This window comes from Haliotis cracherodii, unplaced genomic scaffold (genome assembly GCF_022045235.1).
Source record: "Haliotis cracherodii isolate W230 unplaced genomic scaffold, xgHalCrac1.p SCAF_1, whole genome shotgun sequence".
NCBI lineage: Eukaryota > Metazoa > Mollusca > Gastropoda > Lepetellida > Haliotidae > Haliotis > Haliotis cracherodii.
Window position 1 is genome coordinate 19,821,529 of NW_027266264.1, and position 22,503 is coordinate 19,844,031.

General features: G+C 40.0%; 1 protein-coding gene across 1 annotated transcript in view; it reads left to right on the forward strand.

Annotated features, from left to right (window-relative positions):
• Window positions 1-22,503, forward strand: part of LOC139474207 (exostosin-like 3) — a 47,790-nt gene that overhangs the window by 19,574 nt on the left and 5,713 nt on the right. Inside the window, exons 2-4 of the mRNA XM_071257117.1 lie at window positions 932-4,544; window positions 12,247-12,348; window positions 21,975-22,129. Of these exons, the coding sequence (XP_071113218.1) occupies window positions 2,489-4,544; window positions 12,247-12,348; window positions 21,975-22,129 (2,313 nt within the window). The 5' untranslated portion in view covers window positions 932-2,488. The remainder of the gene's footprint in view (window positions 1-931; window positions 4,545-12,246; window positions 12,349-21,974; window positions 22,130-22,503) is intronic.

Genomic DNA, 22,503 nt, shown 5'->3' on the forward strand with positions numbered 1-22,503 from the left:
AGGGGTAGGGTTATCATGGGGGTTGATGGTTTGGAGGGGAGGGGCTGGGGTGTACTTTAAATCAAAGCCAAGTTGTCAAAGGCACTTGCAAAACAGTTAGATCTGTTCAAGATGTCATACAATTTGTATTAAAAAGAATTTTCGTTCAGAAAGTATTTAAGCAAGATCTATCCATTTATAGCCTTGGAACTCTTAAATCAACTACTTTTACATCTGGAAAAAATATGTTTGTCACATAGCAGCTCATATAGTGATAGGTTTTGGGGAAGTGGCTGTCACTGTGCATTGCCTGTAAATGTAAATGTCAAGCATACTTGATGAAGCCTTATCACATCAGTATTGATTCTCCCTTTTCGTAATAAATTGAAAAATATCTATTGAGTGGATGTTGATGCCAATAGTGTGCCCTTTGAGCTGTTTTGTTTCTTGTTTTTAACCATATCAACAGCATGGGTTTTCGATATCTCATATATTTTTCAGTATTTTATATTTTTTGCACAATGACAGCTTAATGCTAAGATCACAGTCAGAGGCAGATGAAGTCTGACAAATTCTTCTCAAGGTCTTTCATGTGATAAATTTTTAAAAAATAACAAGAGGGACTGTCTTTTCGCTATTCCGGAGCTGATAATTGAAATTCAATTTGTTTTTCTCAAATTAACATTCTTTGGTTAAATCAGAAAAACAAACCTTTGATGTTTTTCTTCAATTGACAGTTTTGACATAGTATTCCTGAGCTTCTGCCCTCTGCAGCAGAGTATTCATGATATATGTTGGACCTATCCATTAGACACCCACACTAACTGATGTTCCCAGCTAGCTGTCCACTGATTGTCTGTTGAGCCACCATCAGCAATATTTCTGTTCCACTGCACAGACTGTCAATCACGACCAGCAGGTTTATTTTCTGACACAACCGTTTCTGTTCCAGATTGCCTCATGGATTGACAAGACACCATCAGTAGCCACGCTACCCCTCCCTAGCAACCAGGGGGGAAAGTAACGACAAGGGGGAAGTGTGCTTCCCACCGCTGGATTTCCTGCAACTCTCAACTGATCCACATAGAAAGAACCCTTGGTTTGGGCTGCTATGTTTGATGTAGATGTCAGGGATGTGGATTTAATCTATCGTGTGTGAGACACAGATTGACAATCGGCAATTGTGTGAGGAACGACTAGATGTGAAATTGTGATGGATAACCTCATTCCCCGAATTCTCTAGTCTCCGTCAACTGAAAGGGGAGACATTTCATGCTACATGTAAAGGATATAGGAAGCTTATAAATACAAGAGATTTCACTGTGAACTCATGAAGCGTTTTATTTTACTTATCTGAAACAACAGCTCTTTGTTAGAAGTGCAAGGATTTATTTATTTGATTATTGAGAAAAACTTGACATTGCGTAAGACATTTGTTTGATATGTGATCACATTTCTTTGATAAGAGGCATATTGCAAGGATGAGATTACATTATTGGTTATGAAGGATATTGACAGAGCGATTCCTGAAGATTAAATAATCAAATAAAGAAATGGAAGTTGAAGTACAAGGAGGATAAAGGAACAGCCAGCTAGAGGGGGAGGATATAATTGCATAACAGGGCAAGCTGAGGAAAAGGATTGTGACCTGATTTATAATAATCGCTTCCTGGGATGGTGGAAATGTGGGGAAATGCTTGAAAGAATGTAGTTAGTGAACGACCGGGGTAATTGAATCACAGAGAGAGGCAGGCAGTGGAAGCTGATACAGGCTGCATGTCAGCCTCATCCAGTATCCAGTGTACACAGACATAATACACTCTGCCTCTCAGCTGGATGTAGTCGCTATCATGCTCCTCAAGGTGTTGTAGTCTTCACTGAGTGCTGCAACAATCTCTAGGAGTAGGGAGATATTTCAGCTGCAGCTGCATCCATTGAGTGACAGTGAAAGCTCCCCATCAATTGACTGCATGACTGGACAGTTGTTGGCTGCCACACAGGATAACATTTGTTACTGCTATTGTGTTGGTGAGAAGACCTGCTTGTTGTTCTGCAACAGGTGACTTGATTACCTGCTTCAGAGATACAGTGTGGAAGTTGGAAGAGTATGGCATTTCTCCCACCTGTGAGCGTTGGCTGAATGACGTTTGAACACATGCCTAGATAGCCTCTTCAAGACAGTACTAGGGATATAACAATTCATTTAAATCAGAAGTCCTATTCCAGTATGCGGGTTTGTGACAAGTGGAGTGTTTTTTCCTGCACATATTTTTCGCTGGAGTAGGTTTCATGGATGAGTAACTTCATAGGACGCCTGAGCCACATGGGGAATAATTACAGTGTCATCAAGTTACTCTTTAGTACCCTGGTATGTGAATAATGGTTTTATTTTCAAAAAATGATTTTAGACAACCTACTTTTAGGTAAATTTACTAAAGTTTTAATGCCATGTTTAACAGTTTTATAGTACTTTTTATATTTATGATTTGACATTCTTCATTCAATCAAAATGAAAGTGGATCGTTCAGGTGCTACGTGGCTGCGTGGTCGAGTGTGTGTGTGTTTACGGCACATGGTCACATCAAAGTGTATTTTGGTATTTTTATGTCTGTTTATAACGGTGCCGCTGGTCGGTCATTACTATCTCTCCAACATTGCTGGGGACATTGACCACCCCATACATCGGTCAAGGACTAAACTGGACTACCCTGACAGTGATATTGATTTAAGTAAAAGCTCAGAGCTCAAACATCAAATTGAAGAACTGCGCCGTATCAAAGCATCTGTTAATAATGAACTGCGTGATTTAGAGAGCAAGAGACAAAAACTTCAAGCTGAAGTTTCAGGGTATACAACTCATATTGACACTCTAAAATCTCAATATGAGACGATAAACAAAGAGGTGAGTCAGCTGAAAATAGCCTTGGACCAGCTACGTGTGGAGAAGGAGGAGACAATTATGCAGTATATTCCCAACATCAAGGCACCACAGAGGATCTTGATGGAGGCCGACCCAAGTGAGAACATTCCATTGCCTATGTCACCCCAGTCCTGCAGAATGCATTCATGTTTTGACTACACCCCGTGTTCACTAGTGTCAGGATTTCCAGTATTTGTGTACAATCCTGAAGGCAGTTTATTTGGATCTCACAAAATTGTAGACTTTGTTCAGTCTTCTTTTATAAGTAGTTTACAAAAAAGTGTGTATGTGACAACAGATCCCATGTCTGCTTGTCTGTTTGTTGTGTTAGTGGGAGAGATAGCAGAAGATCAACTTGTAGATCGAGCCCATTTTGAAAGACAGCTTCACGACCTGCCACACTGGCATGGTGATGGTAGGAATCATATTATTCTTAATCTAGCCAGAAGCCCATCGAACAAAGAGTTCTTTACAGATGTCAACACTGGGCGTGCTATGATGGTGCAGTCAGTGTTTGTAAACAGTGTATTCAGGCCAGGTTTTGATGTACTTGTTCCTCCAAACTTTGGCATCGCTGAAGGAGATACATGGCAAGATTTGCCTTCAATGTCACCTGTTAGAAGAAAGTATCTCATTTCATTTTGGGGAGAGGCAATTTCCAGTAAGCTTGCACAGAACATTGAGCAGAACATACAAAGTATTCAGAACACAGTGAATGAGAATGGAGGTAATGTGCAGCGAGTGCCACGGTCAGTACAGGAAGTGCCACAGGGAGCAGGACAGGAGGAAGAACTCTCTGAAGAAGGAGAAGATGATGAAGAGGAAGATGGGAACTTTCAGGTCAGGACTCTGAAAGCTGCAGCAGATGCAACCAGGCTGGTGTCCCTTGAGGCATCAGTTGTTGCTGCCTTGAAGAAAATGCATAATCAGATCCCTGACACGCTGTTCCTGCAGTTTTCATGTGATGGACCTCGACCTCAGGGTAGCTATGCTGAGTGGGGTCTTTGTGGGAACAATGAACGAAGAAGCAAAGTACTCTCTCAGTCAACATTCTCCCTGGTGTTGCCACCTACCAACTTCACAATGCTTTCAACAACTGTGTTTCAGATTCGTTTGTACGAATCATTAAAATATGGTGCCATTCCTATCATACTTGGCGATCATGTGCAGCTTCCATTTAGTGAAATCCTTGACTGGAGACTTGCTGCAATATTTCTGCCCGTGTCAAGGGTGACTGAGATTCATTTCTTTCTGAGAACCTTTACTGATAGTGACATCTCACAGATGAGACAACATGGGAGGTTCCTGTGGGAAACATATATGAGTAACTCAAAACGGATCCTTGACACAACGCTAGCTGTTTTCAGAACAAGGCTTCAGATTCCGGCAAAACCAGTTAAAGAAGAGCCAACTCCAAGTGTGTTTAATGCTTCTTTCATTCCCCTGAAGTTCAATGGACCGGAGATGGAGCCAGAGACTGATGAAGTGCTTGGTCCAACTGAAGCCAGGTTCCCTTCCGAGAAGTTCTACAGAAACTACACTCAGTTTATCAACTATAACATCTTCAACAAGCCTGGGGATCCATTCCATCTGTACCCATATCAGCCCTTTGACACTGTGCTGCCATCAGAGGCCAAATATCTAGGTGAGTGAAAACCAGCTTTTACAATAGCCAGGGTGAAGATCCGGGGTAGAATAGGTCTTGCTACCCATGCTTGCCGTAAAAGGCGACTATGCTTGTCGTAAGAGACGACTATCTGGATCAGGTGGTCAAGCCCGCTGATTTGGTTGATACATGTCATCTTATCCCAATTGCGTGGGTAGATGCACATGACTGGATTGTCAAGTCCAGACTTGATTATTTACAGACCGCCGTCATATAGCTTGAATATTGTTGAGTGTGGCGTTAAACAACAAACAAACAAACAAACCTGTTATGATTGTTCACGATGTACAATTTAGCAATACTTGCCACTAGCATTAAAGACAACTTACTAAGGGTTACTATAGTGCAATAGTGTAAGACACTGCTGAAATGGTATTGTAAAGGATGTTCCATTATTGCAGGGCGGTTGGGTAGCCTAGTGGTTAAAGCGTTCGCTCGTCACGCCGAAGACCCGGGGTTCGATTCCCGACATGGGTACAATGTGTGAAGCCCATTTCTGGTGTCCCCCGCCGTGATATTGCTGGAATATTGCTAAAAGCGGCGTAAAACCATACTCACTCACTCACTCACTCACTCACTCACTCACTCCATTATTGCAATAGAAGTGCGGTTGTATGGTCATACCTTCTCATCTTCTAGAGTTCCTGGGTTTTTGTCACATGTAGATCTGACACATCCAGTGTTTCCTAGGAGCGGTAGTTTGCTGGGGAAGTTAGATGTTAAGGGAAGCAGTTCAGATTAGAGAAGCTGAAGTCTCAAATGTTACAGATGGTCAAGTTCTTTCCAGTGGTGTCAATTATTACTCTTGTTTTCATTTTAAAGCATCTGCTGGTATTGAAACAATTGAAAGTCTGGCAACTATTCATATTTTAACTTAGAGTGAGTGAGTGAGTATGGTTTTACGCCGCTTTTAGCAATATTCCAGCAATATCATGGCGGGGGACGCCAGAAATGGGCTTCACACAGTGTACCTATGTTGGGAATTGAACCCGGGTCTTCGGCGTGACGAGCGAACGCTTTAACCACTAGGCTACCCGACCGCCCCTTTTTAACTTAGAGGTATAGCCATTGTCCCATGGACAATTGCAATGCAGTGGTTGTTTGATCCATTGTGACACCCTTACTAACTGTGCTAGACAAATAACGCAACAAATATATTGGAAATAGGAAATATGACATTTTTCAGTATGTATTTATCATGTTTATAATTTTACCATGAGTTTGGAAATAACTCCATTCTGTTTGGTCAGTTAGAGGTATCAATCACAATAACCACCTCTGATGGAAACAACCGTTTTGATGGCACCATCACATATACAGTACCAAACTTTGTTTAACGGCTATTATCATGATTATCAATGTTTCCTTTAGTTACTCAGACATCACACTGAAAACATTGTACTCAACCCATGCAGTATCATTCAGTATCTAATCTTACACCAAAGAGTTCATGTTCAATTTTGTGATAGCAGAATGAAGATATACATTCTGTGTTTTCAGTGTAGAGCTAGGTTACCTGTAGATTTAATCCCAATAAATCTAACATTTGAAACGTCAACCTGCACATTCGATTCCAAAGTCGATTAACACAAATGATCATAGTTAAATCTACAGGTAAGCTATCTCTTCTTTGAAAAAACAGTATGTTTATCTCCTAATTGTATAAGTTCAGAATACTAAATGAACAAACTAACTGAATCCCTAAACTGTATTTATAATAGATCAAAATGTATACAAGCTACAGATGTAGATAGGACATTATTGACTAACTATTGGTCATTACGCAATCTTTACCAATGTTTGTAAAGAAGGTGTTTATGTTGTAGTATTTAAACATCACATGAAAAGTCATTCAATGGTATTATTCTTTGTGGAAGCCCCCTGCTATCTAAGCAGATTCCATGAACTCACTTTGAAATACATAGTCTCAGTAAAGACATTTTAAGTAGGGATGAAAGTCATTTCCTCTCAGCCTGTAGATGGATCCCAGCTGATGTTGGGTCTTGGATGATTGCCATCGATAATAGATACTGCTACACTTTGACTGTAATTTAATGCATGGTTACAAGAAACAGGTAAATGTTCTTTGGCTGATGGGAATATTTGCAATGGAGTGGGGCGACTCATTGGCATTGGCTAGTCAGAGTTTCCAGTGAAATTATTCAGGAATGTTTTACGATACCGTGGTAGTTAGATGTCAGAGAAAATAAAATGAATCACAGATCTATTGGTATCTGCTCTTCAGAGTAGCCAGAGAAATTATTCAGGAATGTTTTACTATGCCATGGCAGTTTGATGAGAGAATGAAATGTTACATTGATTTATTTGGCATTTCTCAAATTTGTTGGATCTTTTTTTTTTGTATTTGAATTTATTTTTTCTAATATAAGCCTTTGTTTAATCTTGAGTATCGTGAAGTTTAGCATTGGCTAGTCAGAGTTGCCAGTGAAATTATTCAGGACTGTTTTACGATACCATGGCAGATTGATGTCAGAGAAAATAAAATGAATCGCAGATCTATTGGCATCTGCTCTTCAGAGTAGTCAGAGAAATTATTCAGGAACATTTTACGATACAGCGGTAGTTTGATGTCAGAGAAAATAAAATGAATCACAGATCTATTGGCATTTCTCAAATTTGTTGGATCTGGATATTTGAATTTCTTTTTTGTAATATAAGCCTTTGTTTAATCTGGAGCATCATGAAGTTTAACATGTTTTGTTTACAAGTCATATGTTGACATTTAGAGAAGCAGATTTGGGTTGTGAAATTATCATGAGGAAAGACTTGTGTTTTGAGTACAAATAAATATCATGAAGGATGATTGTAATTTAAGAATCCCTGATGTGGGTGCATGTTATCATAAACAGCTCATGTTTTTAACTTGTTTATTGTGACATCAGTGCAGATCACTGTCAGGTCATAGTGGAAACATTTAGCTAGGATATGGGTTCTCTCTCCATGGACATGACTTTAACTTTTCCTGTAGCACCAGTGCAGATCACTGTCAGGTCATAGTAGAAGGTTTTAGTCAGGATCCAGGACCTCTCTCTCTCCCACAACCTCATCCTGGTTAAAAGCTGTTTCCTGATGTTATGAAGCTTGAAGTAGCAACTTCAAGCAAAGCAGAGTAACTTATTCTGAAGCAGTAATTGAAAACATCTGTTAACAACTTGGACATCGGGTTTTGCGGTACATTAAAGACTTTATAGGTTAAAAAATGTGTCATCGGGTCATCATAAAAGTCGCTGACATGTGCAAAAAAAGCTCTGACTTGATATTTTGTAGTCCATTGACTAGTTGGTCTCATTTCTTCACTATACTGACTTTAAGATTATCAAGATAATATGAGGCATGCTCAGTCAGAACTTATAAATATTTTTTACCTCCTGTAGAAATTTATCACAATTAACATGTTACATGAAAAGCATATGACATGAAGACCAGAACTTATTGGTAACAGCAGCTGCACATCTAGTTACATAATAATTGTCAACAACAGGTGTTAATTATTTTGGAAAGTTGTCACCCTTTGTTGTATGTGATTATTGAACCTTTATATATGATTGAAACTTACCATCTTCTAGTGTTACCGTATTTTCTTGAGTATAGTGCGCACTTATATTCCTTTATCCATGATTCATCAGTTATTATTTGGATAAAATTTCCAAACAAGAAATTGATATGAAATCTATGATTTATTAATTTTCCTAGTTTAAACATGTTTAAAGTAGATATGTGTTTGTGTTGTTGAAGTGTACAAGTAAAATGTGTTCTATGTCTTGTGAAGGTCTACACCTCTTTTTTATTGTTATCAACATGGATACTGAGAAAGAATGCATTTCGCATGTTTTGTAGGATTTTATTTTCTCTGTTAACACAACCCTTTTATAATACATTTCAAATTACTGATTAATCTTACATTTTCAAGGAATTCCCAACATGTACTGCAGGGGCGGTTGGGTAGCCTAGTGTTTTAAGCATTTGCTTGTCATGCTGAAGACCCAGGTTCGATTCCCCATGTGGGTACCATGTGTGAAGCCCATTTCTGGTGTCCCCCGATGTGATGTGTAAAACCATACTCACTCACTGATGTACTGCATGCAACATGTATAACAGATTAAACAAAATGAAGAAATGTTCATTCACTTACCAGATGTGACAGGAGTATGTCATATTTCATATTTCTCCTTGATGCAATATTCATGGATTTAGCATAATTCATGGAAGGTACAGCACATACGCATGTTCAGCCTGCAAATTTCACACAATACCATACAATGATACAGCTTCAACTTTACATGTTCATGTTGATATTCTCGTTCATGATGTTTGATGCAACTATTTGTGTATTAATGCTTCACATCTGACATATGTCATACCTCTGCAGACTGGGCCAGACTCTAGTTAAGGCATCAAATCATCAGCTAGCCAGGATAGCTGACCATGACTTCCTTGCAGTGCTTGACATTAATACTGGTCCTAGCCTAATATATTTTCTTAAGGACCTGTGAAATGAAATAAATGGTGGTCCGGTCGTCTTGTGTTATTTTGGGTAGGGATGAACAAAGTTATTTTAAGTTTGTACAACTTTGGAATTCAGCAGTATATGACATGTATAAGATAGTCTAAATCCTAAGCACCATTGTGCCTAGTAGAGATCCAACAGGACCAGAAAATATTTTATTGGTGCTGGTCCTTTGGATCACTGACAAATTTTGGTCAGTGTCAACTTGGTCAAGTACTGCCTTGATCTTTCCATTCCATTACCTGGTAATACCAGTGGTCATGAGTTTCACACAAACCTCAGTTACAACTATATGAACATGAAATGGGAAATTTGTAATTACAAATTGGGAGCATCCTCCTCTGTGCAGGTGGACATCTACCACACTCCAACATTTATTTTGACATGCTGTGAAATACTGTTCAACTGTTCTCGCTCGCTCATCCATGGCACCATAGGAATACATCCCCACAGGGAACACCAGGCTTCAGAGGGGGCACTTGGTAGAGGGGGATTCCGGGTAGGAATATAAGACTCCAGCAACCTGAGCTTGTTGTAAGAGGCAACCAAATGGATCAGGTGATCAGGCTCTGTGACTTGGTTGATTACATATCATCATATCCTCATTGCGGGGATCGATGCTCATGATGTCACTGGATGGATTGTCTGGTGCAGATTCAGTTATTTTCAAACTGCTGTTATGTAGCTGGAATATTCGTGAATAAGGCGTTAAAAAACAAACTCACTCCTGTGACATTTAGAGTGAAGCAGACATGCAGTTGCACAACAGAAATATTATTCAAGGCAGTGTTTAGATTAAATTTGCTCTCTCTCCATCTCAGTTAACCTGATTAGTTGCACTTGCCCTGCTCTAATATCAATAATTTGATTTGCCTGCTGAGAGTAATCTGGAATAACCAGAAGCTATTACATTCAGATGAATATCCTTGTATAACTGCTTGCACGACTGAGATGGATATTTGGTGTTTCCTGTCAGTGTGTGTACCTGACTTTCACCTGAGTGGGAGATTATGAGCCTTGATAATGCAATCAAGATGTCGACACTTCACACTGGGGAGTATTATACTCCATAACTTTATTACCTCCAGAATCTCTGTATGTGACTAGTGCCTGGTCGTCCCTTCAGACTTGTTCACAGTCTGTCTCCAGGGGCTGTGTTCTGCCTCAATAGGTGCTTGTATCGTGTATGTCTTGCTTTGCTTCAGTATGATCAGGATGAGAGAGTACATATAGATATGTCTGTACAATGACAGGATATATGTGTATACATGTTGATATATCAGTACAATGATATATCGGTATGATGACAGGATATTTGTATACATGTTGATATATCGGTATGATGATAGGATATGTGTATACATTTTGATATATCAGTACAATGATTTATCGGTATGATGACCATGATGACAGGATATATGTATACATGTTGATATATCAGTATGATCATAGGATATGTGTATACATTTTGATATATTGGTATGATGACAGGATATATGTATACATGTTGATATATCGGTATGATGACAGGATATATGTATACATGTTGCTATATCGGTATGATGACAGGATATATGTATACATGTTGCTATATCGGTATGATGACAGGATATATGTAAACATTTTGATATATCGGTATGACAGGATATATGTATACATGTTGATATATTGGTATGATGACAGGACATATGTATACTTGTTGATATATCGATATGATGTAGATACATCGGTATGATGACAGGGTATTTGTATGCATGTAGATATATTGGTACGATAACAAGATATATGCACACACACACACACACACACACACACAAACAAACACACACACAGAGGAGTGTGCAGGATAATATTCATGATATATACACAAACACAAATAAACCTTGATATATCCAAAGGATGCAATATATGTGTAAGTTAAATGGATATGTACCTACACATAAGTAAACCAACAGGGTATTTTTTAATTTTTTATAAAATCTAAGCGTGGTGAGAAGGGAGGCATTTTGTGTTTTCAGGAGATAAACATACTGTATGATAGGACTGATGATAGGACTAGATAGGCAAGAAGATGCTAATTTCATCAAAATGTTTTAAAAAATGCGAGCCTTGTGAGACAGGAGATAAACGTGATGTGTTTTCAGTGGAGAGCTAGCTTACCCAGACTTAACGGCACCAAATTTGCAGCAAGTTTCTTAATCTGTAGGTACTTTTGGACAATAAAGTGATGTGATGCAGGTGTTTGGTAGAGAGCATGGTGGGATAAAAGTGTAATTATTAAATCAATAATGGCCTGTATACATAACGTACACTTTTAGATGTATTGGCAAGTCTGTGTGTACTGGCAGAACTCATTGCTTCTGTGTCAGTCCCTTCCATGGTATATATGTACTGTTAGATATGGTCATGTGTTTAAAGGGTTAATTCTTATGAATGCAAAACCTGTTTGGCTGTCATCACACTATAAAAGGGGGCACGGGTGGCCCAGTCGTCTAAGGCGCCGCGATTCACTGTGCAGAGTTGCGTCCCTTGGGCACGCCAGAAATCTATGATTGTGGGTTCGAAACCCAGTTCGCCCCGATTATGTTTCTAGGTTTGTCAGCACCACACCCGTGCTCGTGGGTTTCACGGAAGTGGTAAACGTCTGAGACCTGCATCACTTCGGGCTTTCCTCCTACATTAAGCTGACATGCCGCAATAAACCCATGCGGCGTTAAACCCAACTCACTCACTTACTCACTATAAAAATCTTCTGATTTTCAACAGAAGTCCTCTTCCAGCCCAACTGTCTGTAGTAAGTTGTGCAAGTAGCACCCATACCTCATGCACATGGGTGAGGTGGGAAAACCTCAGTTCTTTCCTTTGTGTGAGAAAGAAATTCAGAGTTGTCATGGCACATTATTTGGTAGTTGTCACTAAGATTTAATTGTATCATCAGTTAACGTATTCCACTAAAACTAGACAATCATGATCCTATTTGCATAACAAATTGTTGATATTCTGACACAATCTCTATGTCAGGAGTTAGTAGTTAGAAACATCCTTGACTGACAGTACTCATTAAAAAAATATTTCCCAACAGTACAGTGAAACATAAAAGAAAAGATTATTTAATATTTGTCCTTGATGATAATATCATGTTCTTCTTCCCAGGCTCTGGCTATGGGTTCCGGTCAATCGGGAAGGGAGCAGGTGGATCTGGAAAGGAGTTCAGCGGAGCCCTGGGTGGAAATATCCAGCGGGAACAGTTCACAAGTAAGTAGCCTTAGACTGTACAGTACATTCAGAGTGTGGCAAGAGGCATCAGGACAAATCCTGTATTCAGCAGGACATGCAAGAGATTTAACCCTTTGGACATGTTGGATGCCGAGTTGATTTAAAAGTATTGAAAAGGTGTGCAGCACTGGGTCTAAATCGTACTATAAAATTTAGCAGAGATGTATAACTGGGGAAGGAGAAACAATTCTCTAATATTCAAACCCTGAATCATATTTTAAGCTGGTGTAGACAACTTCATCATGTTTTAATCTCCCTCCATAACATAATATGCTCCTGACCATGCACATGATGTAGTTCACATCTACAATGATTTGAGACCGTCTCCGTAGCCTAGTGGTAGAGAATCTGCTCAGAGAGAGGAATGTCCAAGGTTTGATCCCCGTCCGTGTCATACCAAAAGACATAAAAAATGGTACTTGTTGTTACCCTGACTGGCGCTCTGCATTAAGGGGGTAAAACAAGGACTGGTCAGCTCGGAGTCAGGATACTGTGTCTGGGTGGGGTGTTCATGTTGGGCTAGCACTAGAACATGAGCATTAGTCTGGACTAGTACACGAAGCCACACATAGACACATACACGTGCTTGCACACAGCTATATAAGTGCAATGATCTTTGACGTGATGTTAAACCCAAATGCATCTCACCTTCAATGATTTGAGACAAAAATCCCGTGTGAATATCTTCATGCTACAGACATAGGACAGCAGAGGTGTTCAAGTGTTCACCTGTCTCGCTGATGACATGGGTTTATATCCGTACATGGGTAAAGTATGGAAAACCCATACCTGGTGATCCTGCCATGATATTGCTTGAAAATTGGTAAAGCAGCAATAAGATAGACTCTCTCACTAATTGTGAAAAACATCCAGAACCATTAGCATTAACCAGTACCCTTTGTGTACAATAAGTGATATGGAATGCTGGAACTTAGGCCAAGAAAAAGAATGTTTTGTTGTTACATGGACCAAACAGGTATGGGTCGGTAGGTAGTTTGTTTTATATACCGGGGGGTAATATATATTTTTAACAATCTCTAATGCTAATTATTTGTTTTAAGACTGATGTATGTTTCTTGAATTTGTATGTCAAGGTAGCCACAGTGACAATAATAGGCAGAAAAATCTGATTTGACCTGAATGTTAAATATGTATTTCTTGGTGGCTGGTTCCAGCTGTGATAAACATATTTGGGTCGCAGATGAAACAATGGGACTTTTGGGGAACCTCAAAACAGACCCCCTGCAGAGAGGAATGCGTTTGGACAACTTGAAATCCATCTGTATCAAACGGTGTTATCTTGTATACTTGCACATGTAATGTTTACGACCAGAAATAACTTGTGCCTGGTTAATTGATAAAATAGAGATAACATACAGCCTTTAGGTGATGGTGATGACATGCAGGTGAACCTTCTGTGGACTGGCTGGTGTAGATATGTTGGATGCAGGCACTCATGGTGAGTCTTGCAGACAAACTCCTTGGGGAGTGATACTTATCACTGCTCTCACTGTCATTAGTTAATTCCCCAGAACTAACTATGTGCCACACACACAGACCTTCTCCTCACACTGATAGATGGCTGTGGTACTCTGTCTAGACTATGTCTTGGTCAGGTGGCAGTTAGGTCAATCACCACATGCTTTTGTTCAACTACATATCAGGGGTGAGAGGTAGCCTAGTGGTTCAAACGTCCTTGGTTTTGATTCATTGTGTGAGAAGCCCATTGATTATGTTTTTTGTTTGTTTGTTTGTCTGTTTGTTGTTTAATGTCGCATTCAGCAATTTTCCAGCTATATGACAGGGGTCTGTAAATAATCAAGTTTGGACCAGATAGTCCAGTGATTGATATCATGGACATCGATCCACACAATTTGGATACGAAGACAAGTATCAACCAAGTCAGTGAGCCTGACCACCTGATCCCATTAGTCGCCTCTTATGACAAGCATAGTCGCCTTTTACGGCAAGTGTGGGTTGCTGAAGACCTATTCACCCTATGATAATAGTTTTGAAGTACTAAATGTAAAAACTGTCTGGATACTGGGTTAGAATGTTCTCTCATCCTTGTCCAATAAACCAACTAAATATGATTTAATTTCACTATTTACAACTTGACTTGATTTGTTGTGAGGGTAATTTTACAATGATTTTGCTGGAGACATTCCCCTGTATGATTACCAAGTTTAACCAAAATCTTCCCGACATTTCGGATGACAATCAGTAATGTCCTAGAAAGTGAAATGATCTGAAACTTCTTGTGGTAGAGAGGATGGAAAAGCATCCCCAGGTTGGAGTGGTCCCCAGCCCAGTGGTCTAAGGCACCACAGCTTGCTATCCATTGTTGTGTTTCTCTGCCGTCAGGTGCTGCTTATCATAGGTTCCAAGCTCAGATTCATCCAGAGTCCCGACAATGATCTTTTAGCTGTTAGCATTACAATCTGCGTGTATGGTTCTAACCAGGGTGTATTTGAGCCGACTCACCACAACTTGGCGAGTTGAGTACTGGTGCGATCACTTCTTGTTTCAATCAGGAAAGTACAGTGTAATTTGATTGCACTGCTATTTTTAGCTGACTTGGAACAAGCTATGGTAGTAAACGGTTTCAGGGTATTTATCATAATAGAATAGACATAATTTGCTGGATAATTGAGGATGACTGTCATGTTACTGACATACTATTGAAAACCAAGTTAAAACCGAATTCACACTCACTCAACTCGGAGTGACTGAACGACATGACGTAATACAAATGTATGTAACTCTAACTACTCTTCCAAGCAACACACACTCAATCAATCACATATCACCAGTCATGTGAGTTACTACTTTGGCAGACATTAAACATAACCCACAGCATACGAAGAGTCTACCAGCATGTAAACGTAATGATGCTTGTAGAAGTTAAGACATATGGATACTGGTATCATCCCAAAAGTTACACCCTGTGAGATCAGCGTTAGAAATTGGCACTAGTCCTGTAGTCCTTACCAAACTGCCCAATAGTTCAGGTTTTTGCTACCGGTATATGTTATCATAATAAGGCCTAGTGGACTAAAAATGTTTGTTTCTACTGCAAAGTTGAGGCAGCAGGGCTGGTTTGTGATGGTCGTGTTTGCATCATGCCCTAACATGTAGACTTTTCAATATGGCTTCCTCAGCAGCCACGCTTTTAAACATCTAACTGGATATTCATGATTTGCTATTATGTTCATCAGATGGGATCTATAGAATCAAGAATTTTTATTTGTACAAAAATTCCCATTTGGAACCTGGTACAAAAATAGAACATTTATATGGTGCCTATGAAGCAACAGAAACAACAGGATGATCACATTGAGGACATCCATTAACTTAAAATGTTAACATAAAATCCCCCAAATCGTTGTTCAATGTAGTTTCAAGTCTGAAAAGGGCAGTTTTGCTAGAAGTAAACATATGACTCAGGAAGGCATGATTTAAGAGAGCTTTTCATTTTTCTGTTTACTGTAAGCCTTATGAAAATAAATGAATTTCTTTTCTAAAAGATTTGAAATGAAGAAGGGTGCAGGGAATTTGTCGTTCCACCAGCTGTTTGGACCTTGTCAACTGTCATCAGCACATGGTCCCTGCATCACTGATAGGGGCGTGGCTTGGCTTGGCTTGGCTTGGCTTGGCTAGTGTAATATACTTCTCCTTCTAGGAGTTGGGGGCGAGTGTTACACTTCTCCTTCTCCGGGTTGGCTTGTAATGGTTAAATGTTACGTACAGTGGAAGATAAGCCAGACAGACCTGGTGGTATCAGCAGGAAGAATGTATGTAATATGCAACAGTGTTCTGCTTCTGAGATTTGGATGAGATAACTTAGGTTGTAGGTAGGGTTTGTAGATAAGACTATTGGCAATAGGGAATACCTCTTGATTAGTTTACATGACATTTGATGAAGGAGAGGTTGGGGAATGTGTTTATTGAGATATGTATGATGATAGAGAAGGAAACTTATCAGTTTGTACAAATCATTGCCTGGGCCTCCAGTAGATTTATTTCAGTAATTACTAACAGGACAGATTAGGCTTGAAATGAGTTTCATAACAAACTCAAGGGGGTTCCTGGGGTCTTTGAGGCTTTCTCCCACAGTATTTTATCCTAGGGATACAATGAATGTTTTATTTCTAAATTAGGATTATGGCAAGGACCCTTTGACATTCATGCTTAGTTAAAAACATTATCATCAGTGTTAGAAGTTAGGGTGTCCTGGGTCCTTGAGGTGTGCTCCTGTTGTGCTTAGTGTATGCTCCTGTAGTGTATGATGTGTGCTCCTGGGGTCATTGATGTGTGTTCCTGTAGTGCTTGAAGTGTACTTTAGGGTTCCTCTAGGTGTGCTCCTGTTGTGCTTAAGGTGTGCTCCTGTTGGGCTTGAGGTATGCTCCTGTACTGGTTGGGATGTGCTCCTGTTGTGTTTGAGGTGTGCTTCTGTTGTGCTTGAGGTGTTCTTCTGTAGTGCTTATGATGTGCTGTTGTGCTCCGGGTAGTGCTTGGGGTGTGCTCCTGTTGTGCTTGAGGTGTGCTCCTGTTGTGCTTGAGGTGTGCTCTTGTGCTTGAGGTGTGCTCCTGTAGTGCTTGGGGTGTGTTCCTGTTGTGCTTGAAGTGTGCTCCTGTTGTGCTTAAGGTGTGCTGTTGTGCTTGAGTTGTGCTCCGGGTAGTGCTTGGGGTGTGTTCCTGTTGTGCTTGAAGTGTTCTGTTGTGCTTAAGGTGTGCTCCTGTTGTGCTTGAGTTGTGCTCTGGGTAGCGCTTGGGGTGTGCTCCTGTTGTGCTTGAGGTGTGCTCCTGTTGTGCTTGAGTTGTGCTCAGGGTTAGTGCTTAAGGTGTGCTCCTGTTGTGCTTGAGTTGTGCTAGGGGTGTGCTTGAGGTGTGCTCCTGTAGTGCTTGGGGTGTGTTCTTGTTGTGCTTGAGGTGTGCTCTTGTTGTGCTTGAGATGTGCGCCTGTACTGCTTGAGGTGTGCTCCTGTTGTGCTTGAAATGTGCACCTGTACTGCTTGAGGTGTGCTCCAGTAGTGCTTGAATTGTGCTCCTGGGCTCCTCAAGATATGCCCCTGTTGTGCTTATGATGTGCTCCTGTTTTGCTTAAGGTATGCTCCTGTAGTGCTTGAAGAGTGTTCTTGTAGTGCTTGAATCTCATGACTCCCTAAATTAGTTTTGATGCAACACCTATGACCAGAACCTTAGAATTGTCTGTTTAGATTTAATAACTGTTCATTATTGTGGTGTAGTTTATAAAAGACACATCAGTATAGCGAAACACACAGAAAAAATACTTATGAGACACATCTGTTACAGGATATCAAATAGTTTTGAGGTCAAAATGATTATTGTTGACCCCCAAATTGTTTGCAAGGGTTCATATGACAGGTTCCAGGAGGAAGGTCAGCATTACTACACAAACTAATTGGCTGAAAGGCTGACAATGGCAGGTCACCTCCCTCATGAAGGGTGTCAGCTTAAATGTTACATGGCTTGGATGTCCTCCACTGGCATTGTTTTCCTGCCATTTGATAGACTGACATTTTCTCTAGGATATGGTAGATTTATTCTTTAGCAAAATTATCATTTGCAGGCATTATGGGTGATGTAGAATGATTTATGAGGCGTTAGATGTCAGAACTTCCTTTTTACATTGGTAAGGCAAAAAATAGGCATTTGTGAAAAATAAAAAAATAAAAATAAATAACATGTTGCTGATTGTTTTCTATTATTCCGCATGAGCTGCATGCCTCTAAAATATTTAACACTCTAAAAATCCAACCTTTTTTCAGTCCAAATTAAATTTGTACACACATCATGCCATTCACAGTGTATTATATTCACAGACGGCCCTAGCTGTGGTCACTATGGCCTCAGGGGCGGTCGGGTAGCCTAGTGGTTAAAGAGTTCACTCGTCACGCCGATTCCCGACATGGGTACAATGTGTGAAGCCCATTTCTGGTGTCCCCAGCCCTGATATTGCTGGTATATTGCCAAAAGCGACGTAAAACCAAACTCACTCACTATGGCCTCACCCTTTTCTTCATACTTTGAGCTGTACAACACATAATGAAATAATAAAAGTACAACAATAATATCCTCTTTCCCTCTTTGGTCTATTTTGAAAAAGTCATGAGAAACAAGAATATATTTTATTTGGCCTAACATGGTATTTTGTGGCAGCAGGTTGAACAATGTCATTGTGACAGTGTGTGGTAAAATTTGTAACATTTCTGGTAAGGTTTATGAGATTGGTGGCAGGATTTATCCAAGAACAAATGTTTGGAGTTGTTGGCTGAAGAAGGAGTTTTAGGACTTCCATTATTCCAAACCATTGACTACACACTGAGACTGCTGATGGTGCTGCAGCAGCAGATCGCTCCTCCTCCTCAGTGATGAATATCAGGGATGGAAGTCAGGGGTCCCTGTCATGGGAGAATGTAAACAACTGCTGATTGATGGCATCTGTAGATGATGCAGCTATTACAATGGGGTCAACATGATCAAGGTTCCCAGAACACTGTGTTATGACACTCGCAGCCTTTACCATTATTACAATATGCTTTAGGTGTCATACTTCATGTGGTTGAAGTGTGGTCTAAACTTTAGACTCTAAAGTATACTTGGTGGCTGACTTATTTTTAACATTCAATCACTCTATTTTGATGCTGGTGATAATTCAACATCACAAAATAATTGTCAGATTAATCTCTTTTTATTGTATCACAATTAACTATTATCTGACCTTGCTGGTCAGAAATATGTTTTTAATAGACTTTTGCTGCTGGAAATGGACATCTGACCAGCATGCAGACATTTTACACTGAACATGTGAGGGTCTCAGAAAGTATGTGAAAATCAAGTAATCTAATAAGCCTTAGCTCTTCCACCACATAGCTCTGTCCTGTTTACCATGTTAAGAGCAGGTGCCTGTCACAATCCATTAGACCACAGGTTAAGTTTGACCAGGGAATTCAATACAAGATGTTTTTTTTATGCAAGCTTTGTGCCTCTTATACTGGCAGAGGCACCAGATTTGTTTGTTTCTGGTTATATGATGCTGCCTTGTGTCCAGCTTGGCAGTGGATGAGGACCTCTGGAATGTCTGCTGACCAAACTTACTGACGAGCTGACAGTTGTGTTACAAAACAAGATCCATTTTGTTGGGACATTTTCTGTGATGTGCACTGGAGTACCAGTATAATGTAAAGACTGCTTGTATCAGGTGTCCATGTCAGCTGAAGATGGAAATACAATACAATACAATACAATACAATACAATACAATATGTTTTTTCACATGAACGTATACGTAACTATACAATTAGTTATTTGTGACAACAATGATATGAGTATACTAAGGATGAGAATTAACACCTAGTTCTGCACCATCACTGTGGAATATATGGGTTGCATTAAAACAAAATCAATCTAGATAATCAAAAGGCTTGTCTAGCCAGCACTATTCCACAATCATATGAAATCACCATCAGGAAAAAAATAAATTTAGAGGAGAGAAATGTACTGTGTTATAAAGATTCATCAGAGACCATATAATAGATATCTATTATATGGTCTCTGGATTCATGTATGTTGGTCTACATCAGTGTGGAATATATGTATTTTGTATAACCTAAAGTCTTAAAAAACAAGTCCAGCCTCTACTTTTCTACATCAGCATCAGCACATTTTTTTTTAAGAGGAAATTTATTGTGTAATAAAAGATTTCATAGACTATATGTTTGTTTATACATAACAGTACACTGGTCCTTTGTTCCCTCACCCTGATATTGGTTCATGGTTTCTTGTAAACAACCTCAGGCAATACCTCATGAAATTGTACAGTTAAATCTCATACTGCCATTTGATCAAGTGCAATCAGGAAGAAATGAAGAAAAAATATTTGAATAAATACAACTTTTTTGTGATGTTATTCCTGTGAGTGCGCCCCCTGGTGGGGCGGCCTCCATCTGACACTATGTACATAGCACACGGACGAACGGCTGTTTTCATTCCCCAGATACCTTGCACTTCTCAATATGGAACTGGTTTATGGCCATATCGCTGTGTTCTCCAGCTGGGCTGGGTTTTTCAACAGCTTGCTCTGTGTACATGTGGAACTCAGACCTAGTGCTGGGGTAATTTACGACCACAGCTACAGAAAATCAACATGAAAATAAATACATCCATTATATAAATATGACAAGTCAAATTTTAAAGACGTCTATGAGGTAATTCTATCAGAAGGTGACTTAAACTAAACTTCAAGTGGTTTTTCTCTCTAATCTGCTAATAGGCAGCACATTTTCTAAAATATTAAAGCATGAGTTTTCTCTATGATGTTTGGTCTTTCATGCTTTATGAGTTACTTTAGGTACTTATAATGGTATGGGATTGTGCATTCCAGTCTGTCTATGACATCAGGTTGCAAAGTTTGGTGTATTTCTGAAGATAAGATCAGGTAACAGGTTCGAATACTTCTGCATGTAAAGTGGCAAAACTCCTTCCTGTGACAATCACCTATGTCTCAGATTAGCATGTGCTTTAGCTCAGCTGGAATTACATGCAACATGTTCAAACAGACTTACCTTCGTATTTAGTAGGGACAAATAAGTAGTCTAAACATTCAGTCTAGGAAAACTTTAGTCACAGTGGGTTATGGTAGGTTTCTCTGTTTAATCAACACGTTTAATATACAAGTTATGTTCCCTGCAATGTTAGGTACAGTCATGATCATACTGGTATTCTTTGAGACCTACCAGCATTAGAAATTGGCACTAGTCCTATAGTCCTTGCCAAACTGCCAATAGTGAAGGTATCATAAGGACTAGTAAAAATTTGCCATTGTTAAGGGTTTGGCTATGTGTTATCATTTTAAGGACTAGTAGACTAAAACAGTTTCTATTGCTGCCTACTCTAGGATGACGAGATGGTGGATCATGTCTGTCGTAGAAAAGGCGCTCATGAAAGTTGTTTTTCACTCGAATAAATCCAGTATTTCACTTCCCTGGTACCCTTGCACAGGTTGAGACCCGTGAAGAGTCCGGGGTAGAATAGGTCTTCAGCAACCTATGCTTGCCGTAAAAGGCGACTATGCCTGTCGGGTGGTCAGGCTCGCTGACTTGGTTGATGCATGTCATCGATCCAAATTGAGTGGATCGATTCTCATGATATTAATCACTGAATTGTCTGGTCCATCCTCAATTATTTACAGACCGCCGTCATATAGCTGGAATTTTGCAGAGTGTGGCGTTAAACAACAAACCAACCAACCAACTTGCACAGGTTGCAGTCTGTACTCTAGTTATATTCTTCTAAGATATAGGGGGCACGGGTGGCCCAGTCGTCTAAGGCGCCGTGATTCGCTGTGCAGAGTTGTGTCCCTTGGGCAAGCCAGAAACCTATGATTGTGGGTTCGAATCCCGGTTCGCCCCAATTATGTTTCTAGGTTTGTCAGCACCATACCCGTGCTCGTGGGTTTCACCGAAGTGGTAATCGTCTGAGACCTGCATCACTTCGGGTTTTCCTATAACTAGAATATTGTTAAAAGCAGCGTTTAACTCACTCACTCACTACTAAGATATATCTGACATTATGTTCCACCAGTTGTGATGCTGACATACGAAAGGGAGGCTGTCCTGATCAAGGCGCTGCAGAGACTGAAGGGTCTTCCTTTCCTCAACAAGGTGATAGTGGTCTGGAACAACCCCATCCCACCATCTCCGGAACTGCGCTGGCCTGACATCCATGTGCCCCTTGAGGTAGGTTCAGGCTGTCATTTGTTCTTTGTCAGGATTCAGTTATTTTCTGTTTGAATTCCAGATTTTAACAAACTGAATCCTTGGTCACCATCCTGACTGTGCTGGTAGGTTATATCAATGTCAACTATTAAAAAGTGTGCAAAGAGGCGTCAAACCCAACACTTTCTATCCCTCTTAAAAAAACAACAACCCCAAACCCACATAACCTCCCACCCTCCCACCAACCAACCTACCATACAACCAACCACCTCACCGTGCACCCAACCAACCAACTAACCAACCAACCAACCAAACCACCCACCCAATTCCTACTCATACACCCTCCTCCCCTAATCCCCCCAATCCTACCCTACATGAAAAAACACATCCACTCA